The following is a 27,785-nucleotide window of genomic DNA, read 5'->3' as shown; positions in this document are numbered from 1 at the left end:
CAAGCAAATTGTTTCCTTTGTTATATCCCCATTCAATGTACTTTATTATTGCACATATTACACTGTATTGCAATCATTTATCTGTTGTCCCAACTAGTCTATGAGTTCCTTCTGAGATAAAGTCCTACCTCTTAAAAAAAAAAATTCCTACCTCTTTTGCCACAGTACCAGGCATGGTGCCAATTATAGAAGCTACTTAACACCTATCAAACAAATGAATGTTGACTTCTACCTTTGAAAGTGACTCCTACTTTCCACCACCACTGTCTTCCACATCTATCTTGTCACACACCCTTCTGCCTCCAGTTCACCGACCTTCCTGATGACACCTGAATTCTCTCTGAAGCACAATTCTTATCACGTCCTGCTTAACCTCAGAAACTTCCTATTGCTGTCAGCCCCGGCCTCATCTTCCCTCTACAGTGGTTCATAGCAACCCATTGATTTTCCAAAGTGATAGGTGAGCTCCAACCTAATAACAAAACTGAGCAGGACTAGGGGCAGGCGTTACCCAAGCAGCCTCGACTCTAACATTCAATCATCATCTAATTAGCCCATCAGCATTCAGTTCAGTTCAGTCACTCAGTCGATCCAACTAGGATCTGATGGTACTGGTGATAGCTACAAGATTCCCACATTACTTAGTTACTGCGCTCCCATTTCACTTCTATGGAAAACTCCATTTCTCCATTCCATTTTACAGCAGTCGGGTACTGGGGGCTAGGTGGGGATGGAGAAATGACTTTAAGGGGAACACTGTCTATAGAGATTTTAAAACAATGAAACAGACTAAAGGTCAGTCTGCTTTTTATCATCATCATGAGCCACCAACTCTGAAGAAAGCCAGTAATAAAAAATACTCCTCCCCACCAAGACAGACCAGCCCACCACCACCACTCTTTGACAAAGCACTACTATTCAGGCACCACCCGTTTCTGAAACCTTTAACCTGCCCCCAGACAGAATTAACCACCTCTTCCTAAATCCTTAATACACATCTGAATCTCCTACAAGACTGTAAGCATGTTAAGGGGACCTCATCTTTAACCTCCAGGATGAACACTTACCCTTCTAGCCACCTCCCCTTCAGCAGTTTGTGGAGTAAGGTCCTCAGTGAGTGAAATGCACCCAGTCCCATTTAATCTATGTTGCTAGATGAAACCATCCTGCCTTACACTCATTCCTTAGACCAGACTAACTGCATACAGTATATAATTTGAATATAAAGGATGGCATTCACAGAACACCATAATCTGGACCTAATTTTAATTCCTACTACTTAATCTTAGTCTCCTCATACCAAACTACTTATACTCAGTATATTTCTGCCTATTATATGAAAGTCTTTTCTGTATTACAGTACTTTGTGTCTAACTTACCTATCTGCTAAACTCAGAAAGAAATTAAAGGAAATACAGTCCTGCTTCAGAGCCATATATGTAACAGACACTCAGTTCTACCAAATAAAACTAGGAACAATTAAGACATAAAAGAGTAGAATAAATTTTTATTATGCAGCATTTTATTTTTTTAAAAAATTACCTTCATGGAATACATTTTCACATTAGAAATTCCCAGTGGGAAAACAACAACTTATCACTTATAATTTTATATTTGTGGACAGATTATTTTAGGACAAGTAAAATAAACACATTTGAGGATTAAGTCTTGGTTTAGAATCTGCAACAATTTGAAACATCTATAAAGGGACCTCTTCCCTAAATGGAACTTCTCTACATTCAGAAACTCTCCAGGCTCTTCTTTCTAGGATTTAGAAATCAGTAATGTGAAATATCAGCATTTCTAATTTTCAAATTTCCCTAAGACATGTAACCATCAGTAACTGGTATCAACTGAACAGAGGGGGAGGTTTACAAAAACTAAACACTGCCTAATTTTCTGCAGTCTTTACTTATGAATTAAGTCTTTCCCTTTCTCCATCATCCTAGCACAAACACAGACGTTTGATCAGATATCGAGAGTAATAAAGCTGAATTCCCTTTAAGAGTTTGATCAATTAAAAGGCAAAAAGCTCATATATAATGTTCAGTTATACTATGAGACTTATGAAAAGCTGAGACACTCCATTAGCTCCCCAGAATACAAAATTCAGTCTTATAATTTCTTAAGATACAACTTCTCTCAAATCTTTCTTCAAAGATTAAATTCTAAAAACAATCAGGTGATTAGGAGAAGAGGTTTGTCTCACCAATGTTTTTCCTTCTTATTGTGAGTTGAAATGGCATGACAGAGCAGAGGCAAGGAGGTGTACAATCAATTCTCAAGGTATTAAGTCTAAAAGGTCAGAGCTTCCACAGCATAGCCACAGCTTTGCAGATGCCCACGTCATGATAGTTGAAGTAACAGAGCCCAGCAAAGGTGAAAGCCGAGAGCACCAAAAGGCCTGTCTTGGCAGCTTTCTGCACTGCATCTCCATGAACATAGTCAGTAACAACTTGTCCAATGCCCCTGAAGGAAAAAAAACATCACAGTACAAATGAAAAGCCACAAGTAATGTCAGGTTAGAAGGCTATTCAGTTAACTTGGCTGCACAACATAATCAGTCAAGGTCAAAATGCAATTCATGGTAACAAGTGCGTGCCAAATAAGCACTTTAATCCTTTGTATGGCCAAATAACACTCCTTTGTAAACATATATTTTATTTATTTAGCTATTCATTAATTGAAACATCTGGATGATTTTGCCTTTGGGGCTAAAATAACACTGCTCTGAACATTATGCTACAAGGTTTTGTGTGGATGGGGACATATGCTCTCACTTTCAGTAGGTATACACCTACAAGTGAAATTGTTGCGTCAGATGGCAACTCTCTGTTGTTAACTCATATTATAACTCTGTGGTAAAAACTTGTTAGACCTGCCAAACTATTTTCCAAAGTAGCTGCAATGTTTTACATTCCCAGCAGAGATATATGAGGATTCTAACTTGGTGACCCTTTTAACAGTCCATCTTTTTGATTACAGCCATCTGAGTAGGTGTATGGTGGCATCTCAATGTGGTTCTGATTTGCATTTCTCTAATAACAAACACGGGCGCAGGAGGGCCTAGAGGAGCTATCCCACGTTGAAGGTCAGGAAGGGCGGCGGTGAGGAAATACCCCTCGTCCAAGGTAAGGAGTAATGGCTGCGCTTTGCTGGAGCAGCCGTGAAGAGATACCCCACGTCCAAGGTAAGAGAAACCCAAGTAAGACGGTAGGTGTTGCAAGAGAGCATCAGAGGGCAGACACACTGAAACCATAATCACAGAAAACTAGTCAATCTAATCACACGAGGACCACAGCCTTGTCTAACTCAATGAAAGTAAGCCATGCCCTGTGGGGCCACCCAAGACGGGCGGGTCATGGTGCAGAGGTCTGACAGAATGTGGTCCACTGGAGAAGGGAATGGCAAACCACTTCAGTATTCTTGCCTTGAGAACCCCATGAACCGTATGAAAAGGCAAAACAATAGGATACTTAAAGAGGAAATCCCTAGGTCAGTAGGTGCCCAATATGCTACTGGAGATCAGTGGAGAAATAACTCCAGAAAGAATGAAGGGATGGAGCCAAAGCAAAAACAATACCCAGTTGTGGATGTGACTGGTGATAGAAGCAAGGTCCGATGCTGCAAAGAGCAATATTGCATAGGAGCCTGGAATGTTAGGTCCATGAATCAAGGCAAATTGGAAGTGGTCAAACAGGAGACGGCAAGAGTGAACGTCGACATTCTAGGAATCAGCGAACTAAAATGGACTGGCATGGGTGAATTAACTCAGATGACCATTGTATCTACTACTTCGGGCATTTCTTAGAAGAAATGGAGTAGCCATCATGGTCAACAAAAGAGTCCGAAATGCAGTAAGTACTTGGATGCAATCTCAAAAATGACAGAATGATCTCTGTTCGTTTCCAAGGCAAACCATTTGGTATCACAGTAATCCAAATCTATGCCCCAACCAGTAACGCTGAAGAAGCTGAAGTTGAATGGTTCTGTGAAGAAAGCTGAGTGCCGAAGAATTGATGCTTTTGAACTGTGGTGTTGGAGAAGACTCTTGAGAGTCCCTTGGACTGCAAGGAGATCCAACCAGTCCATTCTGAAGGAGATCAGCCCTGGGTGTTCTTTGGAAGAAATGATGCTAAAGCTGAAACTCCAGTACTCTGGCCACCTCATGCGAAGAGTTGACTCACTGGAAAAGACTGTGATGCTGGGAAGGATTGGGGGCAAGGGGAGAAGGGGACAACAGAGGATGAGATGGCTGGATGGCATCACTGACTCGATGGACCTGAGTCTCAGTGAACTCCAGGAGTTGGTGATGGACAGGGAGGCCTGGCATGCTGCGATTCATGGGGTCGCAAAGAGTCGGACACGACTGAGCAACTGATCTGATCTGATCTGATGAAGACCTACAAGACCTTTTAAAACTAAACCCAAAAAAGATGCCCTTTTCATTATAGGGGACTGGAATGCAAAAGTAGGAAGTCAAGAAACACCTGGAGTAACAGGCAAATTTGGCCTTGGAATACACAATGAAGCAGGGCAAAGGCTAATAGAGTTTTGCCAAGAGAACGTACTGGTCATAGCAAACACCCTCTTCCAACAACACAAGAGAAGACTCTACACATGGACATCACCAGATGGTCAACACCGAAATCAGATTGATTATATTCTTTGCAGCCAAAGATGGAGAAGCTCTATACAGTCAACAAAAACAAGACCTGGAGCTGACTGTTGCTCAGATCATGAGCTCCTTATTGCCAAATTCAGACTGAAATTGAAGAAAGTAGGGAAAACCACTAGACCATTCAGGTATGACCTAAATCAAAAATCTTATGATTATACAGTGGAAGTGAGAAATAGATTTAAGGGCCTAGATCTGATAGATAGAGTGCCTGATGAACTATGGACGGAGGTTCGTGACACTGTACAGGAGACAGGGATCAAGACCATCCCAATGGAAAAGAAATGCAAAAAAGCAAAATGGCTGTCTGAGGAGGCCTTACAAATAGCTGTGAAAAGAAGGGAAGCGAAAAGGAAAAGAGACAAGGAAAGATATAAGCATCTGAATGCAGAGTGCCAAAGAATAGCAAGAAGAGATAAGAAAGTCTTCCTCAGCGATCAATGCAAAGAAATAGAGGAAAACAACAGAATGGGAAAGACTAGAGATCTCTTCAAGAAAATTAGAGATACCAAGGGAACATTTCATGCAAAGATGGGCTTGATAAAGGACAGAAATGGTATGGACCTAACAGAAGCAGAAGATATTAAGAAGAGGTGGTAAGAATACACAGAAGAACTGTACAAAAAAGATCTTCATGACCCAGATAATCACGATGGTGTGATCACTCACCTAGAGCCAGACATCCTGGAATGTGAAGTCGAGTGGGCCTTAGAAAGCATCACTACAAACAAAGCTAGTGGAGGTGATGGAATTCCAGTTGAGCTATTTCAAATCCTGAAAGACGATGCTGTGAAAGTGCTGTACTCAATATGCCAGCATATTTGGAAAACTCAGCAGTGGCCACAGGACTGGAAAAGGTCAGTTTTCATTCCAATCCCAAAGAAAGGCAATGCCAAAGAATGCTCAAACTACCACACAATTGCACTCATCTCACACGCTAGTAAAGTAATGCTCAAATTTCAGCAAGCCAGGCTTCAGCAGTATGTGAACCGTGAACCTCCAGATGTTCAAGCTGGTTTTAGAAAAGGCAGAGCAACCAGAGATCAAATTGCCAACATCCACTGGATCATGGAAAAAGAAAGAGAGTTCCAGAAAAACATCTATTTCTGCTTTATTGACTATGCCAAAGCCTTTGACTGTGTGGATCACAATAAACTGTGGGAAATTCTGAAAGAGATGGGAATACCAGATCACCTGACCTGCCTGTTGAGAACCCTATATGCAGGTCAGGAAGCAACAGTTAGAACTGGACATGGAACAACAGACTGGTTCCAAATAGGAAAAGGAGTACGTCAAGGCTGTATACTGTCACCCTGCTTATTTAACTTCTATGCAGAGTACATCATGAGAAAGGCTGGGCTGGAAGAAGCACAAGCTGGAATCAAGATTGCCGGGAGAAATATCAATAACCTCAGATATGTAGATGACACCACCCTTATGGCAGCAAGTGAAGAGGAATTAAAAAGCCTCTTGATGAAAGTGAAAGAGGAGAGTGAAAAAGTTGGCTTAAAGCTCAACATTCAGAAAACGAAGATCATGGCGTCTGGTCCCATCACTTCATGGGAAATAGATGGGGAAACAGTGGAAACAGTGTCAGACTTTATTTTTTTGGGCTCCAAAATCATTGTAGATGGTGATTGCAGCCATGAAATTAAAAGACGCTTACTCCTTGCAAGGAAAGTTATGACCAACCTAGATAGCATATTCAAAAACATAGACATTACTTTGCCAACAAAGGCCCATCTAGTCAAGGCTATTGTTTTTCCAGTGGTCATGTATGGATGTGAGAATTGGACTGTGAAGAAGGCTGAGCGCCGAAGAATTGATGCTTTTGAACTGTGGTGTTGGAGAAGACTCTTGAGAGTCCCTTGGACTGCAAGGAGATCCAACCAGTCCATTCTAAAGGAGATCAGCCCTGGGTGCTCTTTGGAAGAAATGATGCTAAAGCTGAAACTCCAGTACTTTGGCCACCTCATGCGAAGAATTGACTCATTAGAAAAGACTGTGATGCTGGGAAGGATTAGGGGCAGGAGGAAAAGGGGACGACAGAAGATGAGATGGCTGGATGGCATCACCGACTCAATGGACGTGAGTTTGAGTCAACTCCGGGAGTTGGTGATGGACAGGGAGGCCTGGCGTGCTGCAATTCATAGGATCGCAAAGAGTCGGACACGACTGAGCGACTGAATTGAACTGAATAACAAACACATTTTTTCATGCACCTTTTGCCATTTCCATATCTTCTTTAGATAAACGTTAATTTTCCCTATAAAAAGGTCCCTTTGGCTATATGTGGTGAATGGACCGTGTAGGCAGAAGGGCAATAAGAACAAAAATAGAGAACTAGTTAGGAAGCAACTGAAGTAGCTGAGGCAAGGCTGCTGGCTTAACTTGCCTTAAGCTAGGGTGGTGATAGTGAGGATACCATGAAGTGACAATTCAGGCTATATTTTGAGGAGAGAACTAAAAGAAAGACCTGATGGACTGGTGGCGGGGTTAAGACAAAAAGTAGTATTTAGAATGACTCCTAGGATTTTTGATTTGAGCAACAAGACTTAATTGAATTATTGAAGAACAGGAGAGAAGAAGCTTGTGAGGAAAAACTGAGAGATTTGAGGGGAAGAGTGATTTGGGGCAATATTACACTGGGGATGCCTACTAGATATCCCAGTGGACAACTGGAAATACTAAGTCTGCAGTTCAGAAAAAGAGGGCCATGTGGAACAAAAAACAAAGAGGTCTATCTGAACTCACCTGGGGGAAGTATGTAGGCAGAGAAATTTAAGAAAGCCAAGAAGGAGCCTAGGGTTCAGACCTTCATTATTCGGAGGTCAGACAAGAGGAGGTGCTGGCTGAGGAGACAGAGAAGGTATATAGAGCTGGTGGGGTGGAAGAAAACAAGGTAAGGATGGTATCTAGGAAGCCAAAGAAAAATTACTTAACGAGAGATCAGTCAATTAAGTTGAATACTGCCAAGTTCAAGTGGAGAACAAAGAATGGACAACTGGTTTGGAAAAATGAAGGTCTTCAGTGATTTTTGTTGAGAATGACTTCAGTTAAATAGTTGGGATAAAAGCCCAATCAATGCAGGTTTAAAAAAACGGGATACTAAAGAACTAGTGCACAATTACAGACAACTCTTTCAAGTCTTTTTTGTATATGTGTAAAAAAGGAGAGAATTGATAAGGTAACTGGAGAAGTCAATTGCAATTATTCACATGTATGACTTTAGGACTTCCCTGGTGGTCCAATGGTTAAGACTCACTTCCACTCCAGGGCACACAGGCTTGATCCCTGGTTAGGGAATTAAGGTAAGATTCCATATGCCACACAGCATGGTCAAAAAAAAAAAAGCATGACTTTAGATTTATCTCTTATTCTGATTTTTCATCAATTTAGACTGATCTTCTTTCAAGATACACACATTAGAGAAATCCTACTGTACTTGTGATCTAGTATTTCAAGAGCAACTGGGATCATTTACTGTGCAAGGTCTATCTGGTTGAAGGGTAATTCTCCTAACCAATGCTTACGAAGTAAGAAAACTAGGTAAGCAAACAACCCCTTTAATACTATCAAGAAAATGATTCTGACAAATTATTTAACGTCCCTGGGATTTAGTTTCCACAGACGTTAAATAACAGGCTTGGCTAAGATACTCCCTCAAGTCCTTTCAGTTCTAACAAATCCAAAAAACACCTCCCCATCCATGACAGCATACTGTCCTTGCCAAACCACATAAAATGGGGAACTCTCAAAAGCAATGCTAAGTTCAAAAGCCTCTAAAATATGAAAAGGAAGACATCTTACAGGCATGTGGATACACAAATTTGGGCATGTAAATATTTTACGTATGTTTTATTGTTCTCTTCAGATCTTCAGTATTTTGAGCAACTTCTCCCTCATATGCAACTGTGAGATAAGCTCACAGCAAACAAACTGCACAGACAAGGTAAGACTGAAAGGACTGCTGTACTTGCCAGTGACTGTGAAGAGTGAGGGTTGCAGCCAGAGAGTAGTCCATCGCAGAACACGGATTCAAATAAGCAGCTGGAATTAGGCCCAGGAGCAAAACACTGACAACCCTCTCACCAGTCCAGTGGAGAGATGCAGCCTTGGAACCAGCTATAGAAAGGAAGGACGAGATTCCTAAGAGTTTCAGGGGAAATACACATCTCAGTATTTGCCACAAACTAACCCAAACCAACAGAACGGCAAACAGTATGCATTTAAGATTTAACTCTGAGCATAAAGTGGGTAAGAAAAAGGAGGTAAATGAGAAAGATGCAATCTCCCTTCTCTGAAGTCTTTCAGCACAGGGTTTCTCAAGCCTACATACATTAATTAAAAGAGAGATCCACTCTGCTTAGAGGCAAGATGATGGATGAAATATTGTTGCAGAATTACCAACCTTGGACTTCATTATAATAGACAGATACCTTATAAATGTAAGCTGGTGACACCTGAGGAATTCCTTTAAAACATCAATCTTATTTTACACCTGATCTTTCTAAGTAATATTAAAAATCCTCCCAAAAGAAAATTAAGCCTGTCAATTAAAAGAGAAGCGCAGTTCTAATGTCAACTTTTAGGATTATGGCTCTTCTGTTCTGTTACTTATAAATAGCCCAATATAGAGAAGGAACATGAAACTTTCTTTTAAACAAGTAAAAATAAAATGGGCTTTAAACATCTCGTTGAAAGCCTCTTTTTTGGGGGGGTTACATACCCCTTTGGGAATGTTTTATTAATGATGGAGTTACTTCCTGGAAAAATGCACACAGATACACACGTTACAAACTATGTACACAACCCTGGGGACCTTCCTTCAGTCCCATGCACCCCAAGTTAAAATCGCTCTGCTAAATCTAACTGAACAAAGTTCATCAACAACTTTTCAAAGCTAAAATAATTCTAAATAGCAGAAAAACTATACTTGCTTAATTATTCATAACTCAGAAGCAGCTTTCAAGTGACAGGCTTAAGAATCAAAAGTCTTTATCTCTATAAAATACTGATGTTTCTAGACTTTAAAAATGAAAATAGTTACCTCACTATTCACCTATGGATTTTCTAAGACTTAACAATACCTAAATAGTATTCATCCAAGAAATAACATGATTTTAATAGCAACCTAAATAAAAACAAACATATCATTATAGCTATGAATATGCAAGATTTTAAAAACTGTCTGCTATTCTAAATTATCCAGATCCAGCTCCTCTGCAATAAATAAAGGTAACTAAACCATATTGAACAGATTGTCCCTACAGAGCTATTTTCTTTTAAGAAACTTAAACATTTTAAAAAGACTTAGACCAGAAGGTTCTGTATAAGTGGAAATGGCATCATTCAACCGTGCTAGCATTGTGTGCCCACAAGTGTAGATTAGGTCTTCACTTGACAGAGCTGGACACAAGAGTTCCCCTCAGAGAGAGCAAGTCCTGCCAAAGGCATGATAATCAGTGCAGACAAAGATGCACATACAATGGTGGCTGGGTGACAGGTGAATATGCTGTGTTCCACACCATCCTTGAGCAGGTCGGTCCTGGAGAAATGCTGAGACAAGAGCTGGTCTGACCACTGGGGTTCGGAGGAACAGAGCTGAGGAAAGAGACATCAAGGGAATCATAAGCACCTTTCCTGTAACAGGACTGAGACTTTCTACATGACCATAGATAAGCTGCTGCTGCTGCTGCTTAGCTGCTTCAGTCATGTGTGACTCCATGTGACGCTATGGACTGCAGCCTGCCAGACTCCTCTGTCCATGGGATTCTCATTGCCATGCCCTGCTCCAGGGGATCTTGCCAACCTAGGAATCGAACCCGGGTCTCCTGCATTGCAGGCTGATACTTTACCACTGAGCCACCCAGGAAGACCCATAGGTAAGCTACTTAACCCCAAATAGGGAATCACCAGCTAATCTGTAAAATGTGGATAGCATCTATTTCACTGGGTTGCTGTGAGACTAGACTAAGCAGCCATGGAAAGACTGATAAATCGATGAACACTTCTGCAAAAAGGGCTTCACTTTGACCAATTCTCAAAAATTAATTATGGCTCTTTTATCCTTTCATTCATCTACTCATCCAACAAACTTTTACTACATACAAAACTATGCTCTGCACAACAGCAAGAGAGATAAAGACAAAGTCTTTGTCTTCAAGTAATTCAGCCTAGTTTGGGAGATACGACTTTCTTTTTCAAGATCAATTTCTGTGCTTGCACGCCTGAACTCATCCCTTTCTGTCCTCTTATAGATCTTGGTTAAAAAACAGGCAGACCTAAGAACACCCAAGCCTATCAATACCGACTATGAGATAATGGACAATTAAGTTAAATAGGCTCTCCAAGCCTCAATGTCCTCATTTGTAAAATGAAAACATTGGTATTTACTTCATAATACTCTGCTGAAAATTAAGTAATATATGTAAGATGTTCAACCTAAGTCCCACAGTGTTATAAGCACTCAATAAAAGATAATTTCTCTCCTGTATCTTTAACCCCTCCTTTCTTCCTACTGACCATTTTCCCTCAACTGATGCAATATACTTAACCCCTCCCTTCATCCTATGTCCTATAATACCCATGCACTCTTCCCCTCCTTTCTTCTCTTTCTAAACATGCTTCTTTAAAGTGTTGTCTAAATCACCTTGACTTCCTCACTTCCCTAAAATTCTTCATGGCCTGCAACTCGTCCTTATCCCCACCAAAGCTGCATTCATGAATTACCAATGTTCTCATGTGACCACATCCAACATCTTATTGGGCCTTTCTGCACGAGGCACTGGTGGCCACTTCTCCCTTCTTTTCTCTGACAGAACTCTCTTCAGCTTCTCCCTTTGATTTTCTGATCATTATATATCAGTCTCCTCCTGCATTTGCTCTTAAATGCTCACCCAGGAGTCCATCATCTGCCCTTTGCTCTCCTTGCTGCCTAAGCCCACCCCTAGACATTTTGTCCACTCAACTTCTAGAGCCTTTAGGTTAGTGACAGTCAACTCTGTATCCCCAGGTTTGATATCTCTCCAGAGTTTCAGAAGTTTGAGTACCTGCAAGCTCTGTCCCCTGAAGTACCCCACCTGGTCCTCAAACTCACTATGGCAAAAACTAAAATCACCCTTCAACTCGTCTTCTCATTCAAACTTGCCTCTCATTTGCATGTTCCTCATTTTATTTAATGATATCCCAGTCACTCGTCAACCTAAACCAAAAATCTGGAAATCATTGTAAGACTTCCCTTCTAAATTCAGTCAAATACCAAATCATACTGATATAACTCCTTAGCATTTCTTGAGACAATCTTCTCTTACGTACTACTTTCCAAGTTCAGGACCTCACCATGCTTGCCTAGACTACTACAATAAGTGTCTCAATTCATCTCCTAACTTATGTCTTGGCTTGTCCCATCTCCCATGATGGCCATCTATAATATCAAACAGTTACCAAGGTGGTCAATCTAACTGCAAATCTATGTCAAATCTTTCACTGGCTCCCCTTCACACAAAGAAAAATGCATACTCCACATCAAGACAAATTTTTCTGAGATTTGATTTCAGTTTACTTTTCCAGAACCATCTCATTCCTCACCTTGAGCTTCATGTTCTAATATCCGATTTGTTTTCTCTCACAACAAGCAGCTTCTATGCCTTTCATCATTGCTTCTGCTCATCCCACTACCTCTAACTGTAATGCCCTTCTTCCTGTGGCCTTCCCTACCCTCAAGACTCAAATCGGGCACAGCTCCTTCAGGAAGTGAGACAGGATAATCCTTCCAAAACACAGAGCTAGTATAGTTTTCTGGATTGGCATACAACTTAGATACTGTGCTGTAGTTTTTGCTTTCTGTCATATTATGCTTATATGTTTTTCCTATAAAAATGGAAACTCTTTAAGAATTGGAACTACGCTTTCTCACATTTTTAACCCAATCATACTACAGTACCTTGTATAACACAAATGCCCCCTCGATGATTATCGAACTGAACTCCAAGGGAAACGACCAATACGTAAATTGGGACTTAAGACACTGACACTCTTTTCTGATTCAGGGTGGGAACATTCCAAAAACAGGGAATGCGGAGAAAAAGAGAACTCGTGAACACAGCCGCAGCAGGACTATAACTTTCAGACTACCCCATCACCACGTCAGCCCAGAGGAGGGGAAATATGCACTCGGGTGGACATCTGGACCCTAAGACAACGCTGGTCATGCTGTGCCAAAGGAAAGGAGGGACACCCCTGTTCAAAAGGTCTCACCGCCCAGCAGACGAATCCTAACCGCATCCCTTTCCCCGGCTGGAGGTTGTGCTGAGAACCTCCGGCTGCCCTCACCTCGCCCTTCTCTGGCGCCGCAGAGGACACTTAGCCTCCAGAGAGCCGCCATGTCGCTCCGGAAGGTTCAAGGTCAATCAGCAACCCGGAAGCAGTCATTCGACAACATCCGCCCGCGACAAGGAAGAAAACATGGAAACGGAAAAGGCCGCGTGAACCGGAAGTTGGGGTTGGCGCGGACCCGCCGCACATGCGCAGATAACTCTTCGGAAGGTCGGTAACTGGACACGGAAGATGGCGGAGCTGGGTGAGGCGGATGAAGCCGAGTTGCAACGCCTGGTGGCGGCCGAACAGCAGAAAGCGCAGTTCACTGCACAGGTGCGGGGATATGGACTAGTGTGAAGAGAAAGGAGGGTGAAGTACAAGTCCCAGGCACTCGCGGAGCTCTGAACGCTGGCGGCGTGGGGCGGCCGCCAGCCGCTCCGTGCTTGCTGCGCGTGGTTCTGCTCACTAAAGAAACGAGTCACTTCTGCCGCTGGTTACCTGCAATGCTCAGGTGCCCTGTGAGCCTAGCGTAGGGGAAAGAGAAAGTGTAAAGCGAAGCAAAAAGGTTCGGGTGACGCAAGTGCACGGAAGCCTAGTTTGGTGGCGAGCTCTCTAGGCTGGCATTGGGAGGACCCAGCTTCTCATACTGCTCTGTCCCTTACAGGCCACGTGCCCCTAAACAAAATACCCATCCACCGTAGGTCTTGGTTTCACAGTCGCCTGCTGCCTCACAGGATGTCGAGGATCATATGCAATGTATTTGAAAACGGTAGAGTAGTAGAGCATCATTGGATAAAAGTGGGCTGAAGTAGTCAGTGTAGACTTAGGTAGAACAAGAGCTTCGGAGCATAGTTCCAGCCCCGGCTTTGACCTTTACTAGCTGCATGATTTTGGACGTATTACTTACCCTGCCTCTTAAATGGAGGTCACAGTCATCCTTTAGGACCGCAAAAAGAATTGACTTAACTACTTAGTACCCCAGCCTCCCGAAATAGCTAAGCCCTTGGTAAATGGTTATTCCCCGCTTTTGCGGGCAGTGGAGGTGGTGGGAATGGGAGGGCTCGCGGAAGATAAGTGGCAAGAACCCTGGTTGGAAATCTTTGGGTCCTGAACATTTTGAAAGCGCACACATTTTCTGTGCTTCTGTGTGCATTTTTCTGTAGATTGGGTCCATAACCTTCATTGGATTCTCACATATATCCCTGACCCCCCAAAAGGTTAACGACTTAAGAACTGCTAAGGAATAGGCTTAGAATGAGAGGAGTGCAGTGGTTTGGGGGAATTAATTGGTACCATAGCTTTCCCAGCTTACACTGGTGTCAGTTTGGAAATAAAGAAGGTATCAATCCTGCCTGCAGTTTTACAATCTGATTAAGGAGGTGACGCAGAAAATAATCGTGCTCTCAAGGAGGTGATAATAAACTGGAAAAACCTTTAGGGAGGAGTGTTGAGGGCCAAATTAAGTATGCTATGTATGGACCTACCTCATTGAAACACATTGGTTGGGTGTTAAATAAGGGAGTGCCCTGAGTGGCTGACAAAGAAACTGATGCATTAGGCCAGCACTGGGGTGACTTGGTCGAAAGTACCTATTTTTCAGTTACTAAGGAGAAAAATAGACAAGGAGAGGATGAAAGTATTGTTGCAGGGTAGGAATGAGGAGTTGGACTGTATTGGTGACAAATTAGGAAGTGAGCAAAGAGTCAAAGAATGGTTCAGTCAGGTGACAGAAAATGAGAAAAATGGGAAGGAAATTCATAGGTAAGGCCTGTCAGCAGACCCCAAGTGGTTACTGTTTTTCTTTCCTCTTAGGTGCATCACTTCATGGAGCTATGTTGGGATAAATGTGTGGAGAAGCCAGGGAATCGCTTAGACTCTCGTACTGAAAATTGTCTCTCTAGCTGTGTGGACCGCTTCATTGACACTACTCTTGCTATCACCAGTCGGTTTGCGCAGATCGTACAGAGAGGAGGGCAGTAAGCCACCCCTGGAAGAGTAACAGCAGCAGCCAAGGACTGATTAAGCAGCCTGAAGGGCCTGCGGGGGAAGGCGGCCAGTCTGTCGGGTTGGCTTCAGGCAGCTACCAAGCCCGTTGGTGCTAAAAAGGAACAGATCAGATGTTCAAAAAGTGAAATTTATTTATTGGGAATTCAGAAATTCCATCTTGTATCACAACAGTTTATTCAATAAATGTGAATTCTTCAACTCTCTTTTTTAAATCCCATTTTAGGATTTAATATATAGATCTCTGATTGGTAGGAACATTACAAATAAGTATGTTCCAAGGCCATTAGTAGTGCAAATGAGAGATCTTAGGTTTTGAAGAGCCATCCTAAGCCATATTTAAGGGGGTGGGAAGAACCATCAAAAGCCTTAGCCTAAGGCATCAGAGAGAATTTGGGGTTGAGAAAGGTGAAAACAGGAAACAGCTTTATTGCTTATACATGACCAAGAAAAGGTAAACATGGCAAAAAGCAAAACAGGCAAGATGTGTGTGCACTGGGAAAGAGGCCTGCTAGTATGAGACGAAGAGAAAGTCAAGACCTAAACAGAATCAACTTCCTGGAGAAGCCTGGTTCCACTGGCCCATCTTCCTGAGTCTGTGCTTAGAATCAAAACTTTTAGAGCACAGAAACAATGCTAAAAAACAAACCCAGGAGCTGAAAACTCCTTCCCACAAAGATTTCACTTACACCAAGAAGAAAACAATTGCTTTAGGTTAAGAGGTAGTAATTATAGACTGTTCTTCCCTACTTGGGCCCTTAATCTCAATGTTAAAAATATGCACCATGGAACATCTGCAACAGTACCAAAGTACTAATATTTCAAATAAATATCCCAAAAGGTAGCACCTGCTTCGAGTCAAGGGCTAGGGAACCTCTGGCCAACTGTTTATGACTAAGCATTAGAAATCTGTTCTGTAAAGAGAACAATTTAATAGTTCAGAGCTACAAAATATTACCACCTCATGGAATGTTGTCATAGGCTATTGCTGGTGTCATACACTGTCAGGCTACCATGAAGTATTTCTGTATTACACATGGGGAAAGTTCCAGGGAGGTTGACTTACCTGCTCCAAACCTCGTAACCAACTAATGGCAGAACCAAGACAAAAAGTCTGAGCTTTCAAGATTTTTACTCAGCCCATGAAGTGACAGCCAGGAAAATACAATGTCACTTGTTCTGCCATAGTAAATAAAACTCACTTGTGTTCTGCCAGCCTTCCTCCAACGAGTTTAGTTTCTTAAGAGTTAACATAGTAGGATCACCGTATTATAGCACAGGGAAATAACAAGATCTTTGCTTGGTGCTTTAATCCAAAGGCAGACTAGGAAGAAATGGATATGTCCCTGAGAAGCCTATTCATTTTGGAATCGATTCAACCTAGTTTCAAGGGAAATCTACAAGTTCATTAACTAAGAAATGAACAAGGAAGACAACATTTAAATGGCTGTTGCTGCCCTGAATCCTTTTCAGTGCACAATGAGATAGCACGACTGATGCCTAATTCTTCATTTGGTTAAGGACTTACCCAAGACAACTTACCCAAGAAATAATTTTGAATACAAGTGCATTTAGGCAATAAACAGTGGAACTGGAAAACCTTTTACTATCCAATCACCCATGTTTAGGGGTATACTGAGTATAGCCACAGACCCTGTCCAGCAGGGAAATATGACAAAAACCCCTAGTTTCTACCAGTAACAGCTGTCTAAGGATGTTACCATGAATTGAAAATGTTTGTTCTTATGCTCATTTCCTTATTAAGTAAACTGGACCACATCTGTGGGGCCAAAATACAGAAAAGATCAAAGCACCAAAGCTAAAGACAAACTGTGGCACCTATTATATAATAAACAAGAGCAACACGATATTTCCTCATCATACCATTCTATATAGCACTAGCTCAATCCATCTCTTGACCCCAGCCCTTGCTTTCCCCAAATTCAACACTGTGACTGGTATACCCAGGTCTTTACTGGATTCAACTTTCTGGGTCCTTTAATTTGCTGCATACGCACTCTACCCTAAATGTGATTAATCACAAAAAATAATCTCTTCAAGAAACCTTCATAACAAAATAACGGATTCCCTATTAACAGTAAGAGGATCAAGTTTAACAGGCCAAACTAGACAAGACGTCTGTCAGAACATATATAGATGGCACAGGACAGCTCTAACCTCAGGCCCTGTGCCGAGCAGTAGCGTCACTGGCAAACCCCAAGGTGTAAGAACTGTAAATATCCAGAGTCATGCAGAAAACATGAATGCCGCTTTCTCATTTAGTCATCCTCTGAACTCTCGGCAGACCTTTCATCTGTAGCCACTTTCCAATTTGTGCGTTTGTTTGTCCTCTCCTGTATTTCATTGTTAACTACAGGGATGTGGGCTTTTTTCTCTCTCTTTTTCCTTTTGGTTTTCTTAGTGTCTCTCTCCTCACTTTCCTCAGAACTGCTGGATGCAGAATCATCTGATGGGGAAGTGTCACTCTCTGCCTCTAATAAAGGAGATTTCTTGAGAGACTTTTTCCTGGATTTTTTCTTGCGTTTGTGTGGTTGCTTCCTTTTCCTGGTACTAGAAGCCCCAGTTTCTTCCGAGAACTCGCTTGAGGAATCTGCTGTTATATCTGTGGCTTCCTTTTTGCTCTTCTTCTGTTTTTTGTGTGACTTCTTTTTCTGCTTTTTTTTGTGGGACTTCTTTGACTTCTTGTGTTTGTGAGATTCATGGGTAGATGATTTTACCTGGGGAGATGTTTTTTTCCCATTGGTAATATCTTGCTGATCACTACTAATAAAAAAGAAAAACTGCTTTACTGTAGAAAATACAAAGTGTATTTATATAATTTTTATATTCTGCTTTTGAAATGGGAAGTTGGGGTTAACCTCTGAATTTTAAATAAAAACTTTGATACAAGCTTACCATCAGACTTTATCACTGAGTTTTGTTTCTTCATTTTTAAAATGAAGATAAAAATCCTTATCTGCCATACTGAGTTACTGTATGGAACACTGTATATAAAACCGACATGCTACAGATATGCCAAATGTCAGGGAAAGGCAAAATATCAGTCCTCTCCCAACTAAACTGCCTATTTCTCTGGTTACATTTTTAATGGCAAATGTCATATACTTGGTAAAAAATTAGGAACTTCATTTATAATTCAGACATCGTACTAATCTTAGTTTCTAAGTTTTTTCCAGTAAGCCTACTTGCCTTACCTGTCTGTTTCAAATTCTTCAGGGTATAACTCTTTATATCCACTGTGGCCCCATCTGTAAGATAACGTTTTATTACACATATTACTAAATCAATGCATACATTTCTTAAAACTAAGACAAATTAGACTTAGGAGTGTATACATACACAGACACACACAGAACAAAAAAAGATATGGAAGAGCCAACACCACATTTATAGATCAGTAACTTGGTTACATTTTCCATACTATACACTCTAATTTCAGAAAAAAAGGATTCCTTTATCCATTTGTAAGAAAACTTGCCATTCTCTTCCTTGAAACACTGAGGAACTCTTAATATGCTGCTCTTCAGTTGTGAAATACTTCTCTAAAAGCACTTTATAACATAATGCTGTCTACCTTGGGACAACTTTTTTGAATAAGTTAATTGAGGTATAATCCATATACCATAAAATTCACCCATTTAAAGAGTATGATTCAGTGGCTTTTAGCATATTCAGAGTTGTGCAACCATTACCACTATGATTTTATAATATTTTCATCACCCCAAAAAAAAACAATCCCCCAAAAAAACATCAGCAGTTATTCCACTCCTCCATCTCCTACAGCCCATGGCAACCACTAATCTACTTTCCTTTTTTTTTTTTAATTTTATTTTATTTTTAAACTTTATATAATCGTATTAGTTTTTCTCTATAGAATCATATAATAAGTGGCCTTTTGTGTCTGACTTTTCTCACCTGGCATAACGTTTTCAAGGTTCATCCATGTTCTAGCATGTAACGTACTTTATTCCTTTTACTGCCAAATAGCATTCCATTACCATTCCATATACCGCATTTTGTTTATCCATCCATTAACAGACAGACATTTGGGTTTCCACTTTTTTGGCTATTATGAGTATGTTATGAACATTTCTGTAATAAGCTTTTGCAGGGATAATTTTTAAAAAGTACACATTCTCAAGCCAAATATCACTAATGGTCATAAGAATTTAGTCACAGACCTGTCTGGCATGTTAGCTTCATAATCATATAACTTCTTGTTCCAGGATTTAGCCTTAAGAAAACCATCATCCAGTGCTCCACAAATTTCATTCTTTGGCCTCCAGTAGTCTCTTTGACTTTCTTCATCAAAACCATCACTGCGCATCCGGCTATAAGAGAAAAGAGAAGAACTTTTAGATACAGAAGCAATCTGTAAGGTTACTTTATGGAATATCATGCACAAAACTCACTGAACAAGCTAAAAGGAGACCAAAACAATCTAATACTTTTTTTATAACCTGATACTTAAAAATATATATATCTTTTTAACATTATGTCCTTCCTTAATTTGTACAGTTATTCAATGAAAATATGATCATCACTACCCCTCCTACTGCAAAGGACAGACAAAATAACTTTTGGACTGGGGCATGTTATACCTCACTCACTGATTCTGAAGGAAGCAGACCGATAATCACAGCTGGGGACATCTCAAACTGCCCCAGTGATTTTGAGATATACTCCCTTCCCTAACACCAGCTCCTACTGTAATTAGATCACAGTAACAGTGGTAGCAAGGTGTAACCCATGAATATATTGAACTAGAAAAACAGTTAAGAACTACTAATCTAGCCTGTGCCTACAAAATCCCACTAACAAGTCACTAAGCCAGCTAAGAGGTTATCAAAAATGTTTAAGGGCCTCCTACATGCCTATGAGGCACTGTTACAGCTGCAGGACTATAATGGGAAATGAGCCAATCAAAAAACTGCCCCTAAAGAAATTATGTTTTAAAGACTTATTCATCATGACAGGCATTAATAATCCACTCCAAAAGAACAGTATTTTGTTCTGGAATGTTACTTGGAATTGAATAACCAACACAAATCATCATCTGCACTAAGTACTTCCAAATTCTCAAAGAACCATCCTCAGAGAGAAAACAGACTGAAAAGGTATTTATTTGTATGTTGAGACCCTGCCATGTTTACCATGGATACCCTGAATACTTTCTTGTGGAAAACTATTCACACACAATCACTCCAAAGTCCACACACTCAGCAGGCACACTCCTTAAATATCTCACTATTATTAACCATGTTCCTGGATGGCTTTAGAAATCAGCATTGATAACTTTATAGTCATTTTTCATACAACAGCTCTACACCAATAGGCATATGAGGCCCAGGAGATGTTCCAACACTCTGACATTCCTATACGTCCACAGGTAAGACAACTAAGCCTACATAATCTTTCATACTCACACTCAAATTATTAAGAAGGTAATGTGAAAGGTTGTGTGACTAAGACAGTGAGTAGATAAAGAAAACGCAGAGAGAGGATGAAAGACTAAAAAGGCAAAGGTGTGAATGATCAGCTAAGTGACCATAACATGCTCATAGAAAATCTTAAGTCAAAAGCCATCAGGTAAGGTCAGAATCCATAGAATCCTTAACGTTTACAATTGTTCAAGGCAGAATTTTTAAGTTCTCCATTCCAAATAAGTACAAAGAGTGGGGCTATATGCATCATAGCCATTACCTGTATGCTTGAGTCAAGATTTATGAAAAAAGGAAGGTCTTAAAAGACTCACAGAACTGAATTCATCTATCTTTAGCACACCATCATATTTTTAAACAAAAGTTGATGATTCTGAATGAGATGAGAGTATTTTGGTTCTCAGAGTTGCAACTTCACCTTGAACTGCTGGGTAACATTCTCCTTTTGGTCCCCCGGTAAGCATCATCCATCTGTTTCTCCAGTTCTCTTATTTTCCACATATCTGATTCCTCTTGTATCTGGATTTAAAAAAAAAAAGAAAGAAAGACAAATAAGTTACTAGAACTTCCCCGGTGGCACTGTAGATAAGAATCCACATGCCAATGAAAAGGACACAGGGTCGATCCCTTGTCTGGGAAGATTTCACATGCTGCGAAGCAACTGAGTCCTTCTGCCACAACTACTGAGCCCGCGCTCTGGAGCCTGAAAGCCCCAACTACTGAGCTCATGTGCTGTGCACCCAGACCCTGTGCTCTCCAACGAGAGAGGCCACCAAAATGAGAAGTCCATACAACGAGTAGTCCCTGTGCAAAGCAATGAATACCTAGTTCAGCCAATAAATAAACTTATTTTTAAAAAATAAGTTAATAAAAATAACACTTTACATCACAGAAAAGTAATTGCAAATAAAGTCTGCACTAGTTATTGGATTACAAACTGTGTTTTGATCAGGAACCTGGGAAACAAATTCTGGTTTCTCTAGAGTGCTTAAACAATCCAACTCAGTAAATCTCAATTATGTAGAATTCTGCAGCAACAAAAGAGCTTTTTAACCCCTGCATAGATACACTCTTCACCTTATTAACCAAGTATGCTGCAGTTAGAAAACGATAATCCCTTATGTTTCTAAAATGCTTTGTGATTTTAATTGTATCATCTCTATTGAATTTTAAGCAATCTTACAAGGAAAGCAAAAAAAAGGTACTATTACTACATTTTACTGAGAAGAAACAAAAGCTCATCGATTTTTACCAAAGTCAAAAAGCCAATAAAGACTGGTCTTTCAACTTTCTAGGCTATGTCTCTTTTACAACACAGTAATTTTTGTTAAAAACAAAGCAAAACAAAATAGCATGAGAACTGTTAGACAATTTCCTGAAAAGCAGAGTACAGCTGCACAAAGAACAATCAGCTATTTCTAAGCCCTCCTATAATATTCTGTTAAATTTGCACTCAATTTACCTTTTTTAATCACTGCTTTCAAATATAAGCTTACCATCCAACTAGGAGAGGTTTAAAGCAATTGCAGAAGCTGCTTATGTAACAGCTACACACTCACTCACAATCAAAATATCAGGGGATAGGACAATATTAACATCTGCAATCTAATTAGGAGTTGCATTTTTTCATATTGTTCAAGAGAACACACTGGTCATAGCAAACACCCTCTTCCAACAACACAAAAGATGACTCTACACATGGACATCCCCAAATGGTCAATACCAAAATCAGACTGATTCTATTCTTTGCAGCCAAAGATGGAGAAGCTCTATACAGTCAGAAAAAACAAGACCAGAAGCTGACTGTGGATCAGATCATGAACTCCTTATTGCAAAATTCAGACTTAAAGAAAGTAGGGAAAACCACTAGGCCATTCAGGTATGATCTAAATCAAATCCCTTATGATTATACAGTGGAAGTGACAAATAGATTCAAGGGATTGCATCTAATAGACAGAATGCCTGAAGAACTATGGATGGAGATTCCTAACACTTGTATAGGAGGCAATGATCAAAACCAACCCCAAGAAAAAGAAATGCAAAAAGGTAAAATGGTTGTCTGAGGAGGCCTTACAAATAGCTGAGAAAAGAAGAGAAACAAAAGGCAAAGGAGAAAAGGAGAGATATATCCATCTGAATGCAGACTTCCAACGAATATCAAGGAGAGTTAAGGAAGCCTTCCTCAGTGATCAATGCAAAGAAATAGAGGAAAACAACAGAATGGGAAAGACTAGAGATCTCTTCAAGAAAATTAGAGATACCAAGGGAACATTTCATGCAAAGATGAATGCAATAAAGGACAGAAACAGTATGGACCCAACAGAAGCAGAAGATATTAAGAAGAGGTAGCAAGAACACACAGAAGAACTGTACAAAAAAGATCTTAATGACCCAGATAACCACGATGGTGTGATCACTCACCTAGAGCCAGACATCCTGGAATGTGAAGTCAAGTAGGACTTAGGATGCATCACTATGAACAAAGCTAGTGGAGGTGACGGAATTCCAGCTGAGCTATTTCAAGTCCTAAAAGATGATGTTGTTAAGTTCTGCACCCAATATGCCAGCAAATTTGGAAAACTCAGCAGTGGCCACAGGACTGGAAAAGGTCAGTTTTCATTCCAATCCCTAAGAAAGGAAATGCCAAAGACTGCTCAAACTACTGCACAATTGCACTCATCTCACAGGCTAGCAAAAGTAATGCTCAAAATTCTCCAAGTTAGACTTCAACAGTGTGTGAACCAAAACTTCCAGATGTTCAAACTGGATTTAGAAAAGGCAGAAGAACCAGAGATCAAATTGCCAACATCTTTTAGATCACAGAAAAAGCAAGAGAATTCCAGAAGAACATCTATTTCTGCTTCATTACTACTCTAAAGCTTCTGACTGTGTGGATCATAACAAACTGTGGAAAATTCAAGAGTTGGGAATACCAGACCACCTTACCTGCCTCCTGAGAAATCTGTATGCAGGTCAAGAACCAACAGTTAGAACCAGACATGGAACAACATACTGGTTCCAAATTGGGAAAGGAGTACTTCAAGGCTATGTATTATCACCCTGCTTATTATTTTTTGGGGGGAGTACATCATATGAAACGCCAAGCTGGATGAAGCACAAGCAGGAATCAAGACTTCAGGGAGAAATATCAATAACCTCAGATATGCAGATGACACCACCCTTATGGAAGAAAGCAGACAGGAACTAAAGAGGCTCTTGATGAAAGTCAAAGAGGAGAGTGAAAAAGATGGCTTAAAACTTAACATTCAAAAGACGAAGATTACGGTATCTGGTCCCATTACTTCATGGCAAATAGATAGCGAAACACTGGAAACAGTGGCTGACTTTATTTTTGGGGGCTCCAAAATCACTGCAGATGGTGACTGCAGCCATGAAATTCAAAGATGCTTGCTCCTTGGAAGAAAAGTTATGACAAACCTAGACAGCATATTAAAAAGTAGAGACATTACTTTACCAACATAGGTCCATCTAGTCAAAGCTATGGTTTTTCCAGTAGTCATGTATGGATGTGAGAGTTGGACTATAAAGAAACCTGAGCACCAAAGAATTGATGTTTTTGAACTGCAGTGCTGGAGAAGACTCTTGTGAGTCCTTTGGACTACAAGGAGATCAAAGCAGTCAATCCTAAAGGAAATCAGTCCTGAACATTCATTGGAAACACTGATGCTGAAGCTCCAAAACTTTGGCCACCTGATCAAAGAGCTGATTCACTGGAAAGACCCTGGTGCTGGGAAAAACTGAAGGTAGGAAGAGAAGAGGATGACAGAGGAGGAGACGACTGGATGGCATCACTGACTCAATGGACATGAGTTTCAGCAAGCTCCAGGAGTTGGTGATAGACAGGGAAACCTGGCGTGATGCCATCCATGAGGTCGCAGAGTTGGACACCACTGAGAAACTGAACTGAACTGAAACAGAAGTTGCACAGAGTTCACCAAAGACAACTAAAGTTTTGACCTCATCTGCTCTCATGACCTCTATCACTTCGTGCATCAGTAACCCTCAAACCTTTATATCCAGTCTCAATTTTTCTCCTTTCCTCCAAGTCTAAGTTGCCAACTGTCTGGATATCCTATAAGCACCTTACCATCAACATGTTCAAAACCAAATTAATTACCTTTCCCATCGTATCTGTTTCTTATTTTATTCCCTATCTCAATTAATTGCATCATCATCATCATTCACCCAGTCACACAAGGTGGTTATACTTGATTCTAGAATTATCACTATCATCCAATCAATCATCAAATTCCTTGAACTCCAGTCCCTAAATTCTTCATCTTCATCCCTACTATCACTGTTTTCATGTGAATCCCTCATCATCTCTCACCTGAAATACTACAACTATCTCCTAACTGGCCTCTCTACTATTTCAACCCATCTGATCTATCCCCTCCCCAGCTAACAAATCATCTTTCTAAAATAAAAATACAGTGAAACAGTGGAAACAGTGACTGACTTTATTTTTCTGGGCTCCAAAATCACTGCAGATGGTGAATACAGCAATAAAATTAAAAGATGCTTACTCCTTGGAAGGCAAGTTATGACCAACCTAAATAGCATATTAAGAAGCAGAGACACTACTTTGCCAGCAAAGGTCCATCTAGTCAAGGCTATGGTTTTTCCAGTGGTCATGAATGGATGTGAGAGTTGAACTATAAAGAAAGCTGAGCATCAAAGAATTGATGCTTTTGAGCTGTGGTGTTGGAGAAGACTCTTGGAGAGTCCCTTGGACTGCAAGGAGATTCAACCAGTCCATCGTAAAGGAGATCAGTCCTGGGTGCTCATTGGAAGGACTGATGCTGAAGCTGAAACTCCAATACTTTGGCCATCTGATGCGAAGAGCTGACTCATTGGAAAAGACCCTGATGCTGGGAAAGATTGAGGGCAGGAGGAGAAAAGGACGACAGATGATGAGATGGTTGGATGGCATCATCGACTCAATGGACATGGGTTTTGGTGGACTCCGGGAGTTGGTGATGGACAGGGAGGCCTGGCATGCTGTGGTTCATGGGGTCGCAAAGAGTAAGACACGACTGAGTGACTGAACTGAACGGAACATCTCAAACCTTGCTTTGAAATATTTAATGGTTTCTTTATTGCCTACAGGAAAAAGTCTGATCTCCAAGCATCACAATCCAACTCTAATTCACCACTCAAGCCTCACCTTCTGCCATTACCTCCCAAATTCTCTACGTTATAGATGCATACAATTTCTTACCATAACTGCTTCATGCTCCTTACCATATACTACTACATGATGTTTCCTCTGTGCTGAATGATCTTTGACATCTGATAAACTTGAACCTGTTCATCAAGAACTAGTTCAAACATCAGCAGTTCAAATACCACCCATTGTGTGAAGCCTTTCCCAATTTCCCAAGGCAGATTTCATTATTCCTTCCTCAGTGGATGAAAGCACTTTGTGTATGTCTACATTACAATACTTACCAAATTATATTCTATTTATTTTATTTATCTTTGTCTCTTCCAGCTGTACAAAAATCCCTCCAAGCACACTGTTTGCCCTCCTTAACCATGAGGAATAACTAAGGTGTATCTCTAACCTTATTGTGAGCATCTGTGTGCCGGATGACATTTCTCAGGAGAACTTTCCCCAAAGGAACTCGGGACATTCTTCAATCTGAAATGAATCAATAAGTAACATTTAATAATTTAATATATTTTATCACTATGAAGCATGAGATAAAGAAAAGATTACTGAACTAGAAGTCAGTGGTCCTGAGGAATAGTTTTTCCTTCACCATTAAAAGGGGAAAACACCTGTCCACACTAATGTGAGGATGAAAGGAGATAATGTACACTGGAGTTCTCTGAAACTACACCAAATTAAGTGCTTTCAAGAGCACCATTTTATTTAATCCTTAAAATAACTGTTTTATTTTCCCTGGTGGCTCAGATGGTAAAGCGTCTGTCTGCCTGCAATGAGGGAGACCGGGGTTCGATCCCTGCGTCAGGAAGATCCCCTGGAGAAGGAAATGGCAACCCATTCCAGTACTCTTGCCTGGAAAATTCCATGGACAGAGGAGCCTTGTAGGCTACAGTCCATGGGATCGCGAAGAGTCGGACACGACTGAGTGACTTCACTTCACTTCACCTTCATTCCTTTTCTGTAGATGACATTCCCTTAAAGCCATACCTTGCCCCAGGGCACACAGTCCAGGGCAAACAAAATTCAGATTAGAAATCAATTCCCAAATCTCAATTAGTTTGCAGTTAAACACCTAGATTTAACAAAGTCAGGGCCACAAATATGAACAGTAAAAAAAACTGACCCCTAAAAACATCAACTGCAAAGATGCCCTACACTGCTTCATTCAACGGAATTTTATGTTCTATTTTGTCCAGAAGCCTCCAAAAAATAAATGACAGAGATATTCACGTGTGTAGCTATCAGGGGCTTTGGGCAACCACCCCACCGCTCACTCACCCCTCGATCCTGAGGAAATCAGGCATCTTGTTAGTGTGAGACGAAGAACCATTCCATTACAAGATCTCCTCCGACCCAGGAAGCCAAGGAGTCAGGGCTCAAAGGCAGCTCTGCAGCTTCACCCGAGTCCTTCGTGAAAACGCAGCCTTCCCACCGGTTATTCCGCCCTCACCCGTGGCCCAGGTCACGGCCGCCGTTCCCTCAGCCCAGGCCGACAGGCAGATTTCTCTCCGGACTGAGGCCGGGGGCTGCTCCGGAGCGGAATTCGGGCGGCCGGGTTGGCTGGGGCATTCCCCGCTCACGTTCGTCTGGGACTATCCCAGGGGTTGGGTTTCACTCCCCAAAAAGGGATAAGGACGCTTTGGACGGGTACGACCCTCGACTGGGCCCTAAGATGTATCTAGAGTGGCTGAAGTGGGGGTGGGGAGGGGAGCTTCCAAGTGGAAGAGAAACTACCCCTATCTTCGTCACCGGGACCCTTGCTCCCCAGCGGCCACGGGGCTCCTGGTAACCTTCCTTCCAAACGCCCTCCCCACAAAAACACACACAAACACACCCATACCGTGCGCCGCAGCCTCGCGTGGCGGGGTTGGGGGGGAGGAAGCTCTCTGAGAGAAGAGGGAGCTGACTTCCCTTCCAGGCCGGAAGTGGTGCTCACGGGAAATTCTTCCCACCAACAGAAGTCCCGAGGATTCCCAAAGAAGGGTTTCCAGGACACTCTAGAAGTCCTCAGAGGTAGAACGGGAGGCAAAAGGACCTCTCTCCGTCCTGGAAAAGAAGTGGGTCAGGCTAAGCCGAAAAGCAAGCCCAGAACCAAAAGGAGAAGACTCGGGAACTGGATGTAGAAAGA

The 27,785-nt window shown here is 41.2% G+C and overlaps 3 protein-coding genes across 9 annotated transcripts; 1 reads left to right on the top strand and 2 right to left on the bottom strand.

Moving 5' to 3' along the window:
* Positions 1-1,487: 1,487 nt before the first annotated feature.
* On the bottom strand, positions 1,488-13,091 carry SDHD (succinate dehydrogenase complex subunit D). 3 transcript variants are annotated; one of them, XM_024974988.2, is made up of 4 exons: positions 12,938-13,091; positions 10,166-10,282; positions 8,659-8,803; positions 1,488-2,469 (listed from the first exon to the last, which is right to left on the bottom strand). In XM_024974988.2, exons 1-4 carry the CDS (start codon positions 13,062-13,064, stop codon positions 2,304-2,306), a joined length of 555 nt encoding a protein of 184 aa, XP_024830756.1. In that variant the 5' UTR covers positions 13,065-13,091; the 3' UTR covers positions 1,488-2,303.
* Positions 13,092-13,221: 130 nt separating this feature from the next.
* TIMM8B (translocase of inner mitochondrial membrane 8 homolog B) lies at positions 13,222-15,205 on the top strand. Its single transcript, NM_001037629.1, is given in 2 exon segments — positions 13,222-13,330; positions 14,810-15,205. Coding segments are annotated over 2 exon segments (252 nt in total). The 5' UTR covers positions 13,222-13,246; the 3' UTR covers positions 14,978-15,205.
* On the bottom strand, positions 15,118-27,592 carry NKAPD1 (NKAP domain containing 1). 5 transcript variants are annotated; one of them, XM_005215833.5, is made up of 6 exons: positions 27,498-27,592; positions 26,052-26,128; positions 20,882-20,982; positions 19,204-19,353; positions 18,217-18,270; positions 15,118-17,785 (listed from the first exon to the last, which is right to left on the bottom strand). In XM_005215833.5, exons 2-6 carry the CDS (start codon positions 26,118-26,120, stop codon positions 17,281-17,283), a joined length of 879 nt encoding a protein of 292 aa, XP_005215890.1. In that variant the 5' UTR covers positions 26,121-26,128; positions 27,498-27,592; the 3' UTR covers positions 15,118-17,280. The 5 variants fall into 5 exon arrangements, with proteins under 5 accessions (XP_005215890.1, XP_010810665.1, NP_001076892.2 ...); XM_010812363.4 differs by having other exon boundaries at positions 15,118-17,782; NM_001083423.2 differs by having other exon boundaries at positions 26,936-27,580.
* Between the last annotated feature and the right edge of the window lie 193 nt (positions 27,593-27,785).

The sequence above is a fragment of the Bos taurus genome, chromosome 15 (assembly GCF_002263795.3).
Source record: "Bos taurus isolate L1 Dominette 01449 registration number 42190680 breed Hereford chromosome 15, ARS-UCD2.0, whole genome shotgun sequence".
NCBI lineage: Eukaryota > Metazoa > Chordata > Mammalia > Artiodactyla > Bovidae > Bos > Bos taurus.
Note: the sequence above shows the minus strand (reverse complement) of the source record. Positions and strands in the feature narration are given on the sequence as shown.

Bases quoted from the DNA above. Each gene is read 5' to 3' on its own strand.
- SDHD (XM_024974988.2), bottom strand. From the start codon at position 13,064: ATGGCGGCTCTCTGGAGGCTAAGTGTCCTCTGCGGCGCCAGAGAAGGG. The intron at 10,283-12,937 runs GTGAGACCTTTT...CTCTTTCCTCAG, and splicing joins TAGGATTCGTCTGCTGGGCG to CTCTGTTCCTCCGAACCCCA. The intron at 2,470-8,658 runs GCAAGTACAGCA...TTTTTCCTTCAG, and splicing joins CTCACTCTTCACAGTCACTG to GGGCATTGGACAAGTTGTTA.
- NKAPD1 (XM_005215833.5), bottom strand. From the start codon at position 26,120: ATGTCCCGAGTTCCTTTGGGGAAAGTTCTCCTGAGAAATGTCATCCGG. The intron at 19,354-20,881 runs GTGAAGTTGCAA...TTTCTCTTATAG, and splicing joins ATGTTACCCAGCAGTTCAAG to CCGGATGCGCAGTGATGGTT. The intron at 17,786-18,216 runs GTAAGGCAAGTA...CTTTTTTATTAG, and splicing joins GAAGAATTTGAAACAGACAG to TAGTGATCAGCAAGATATTA.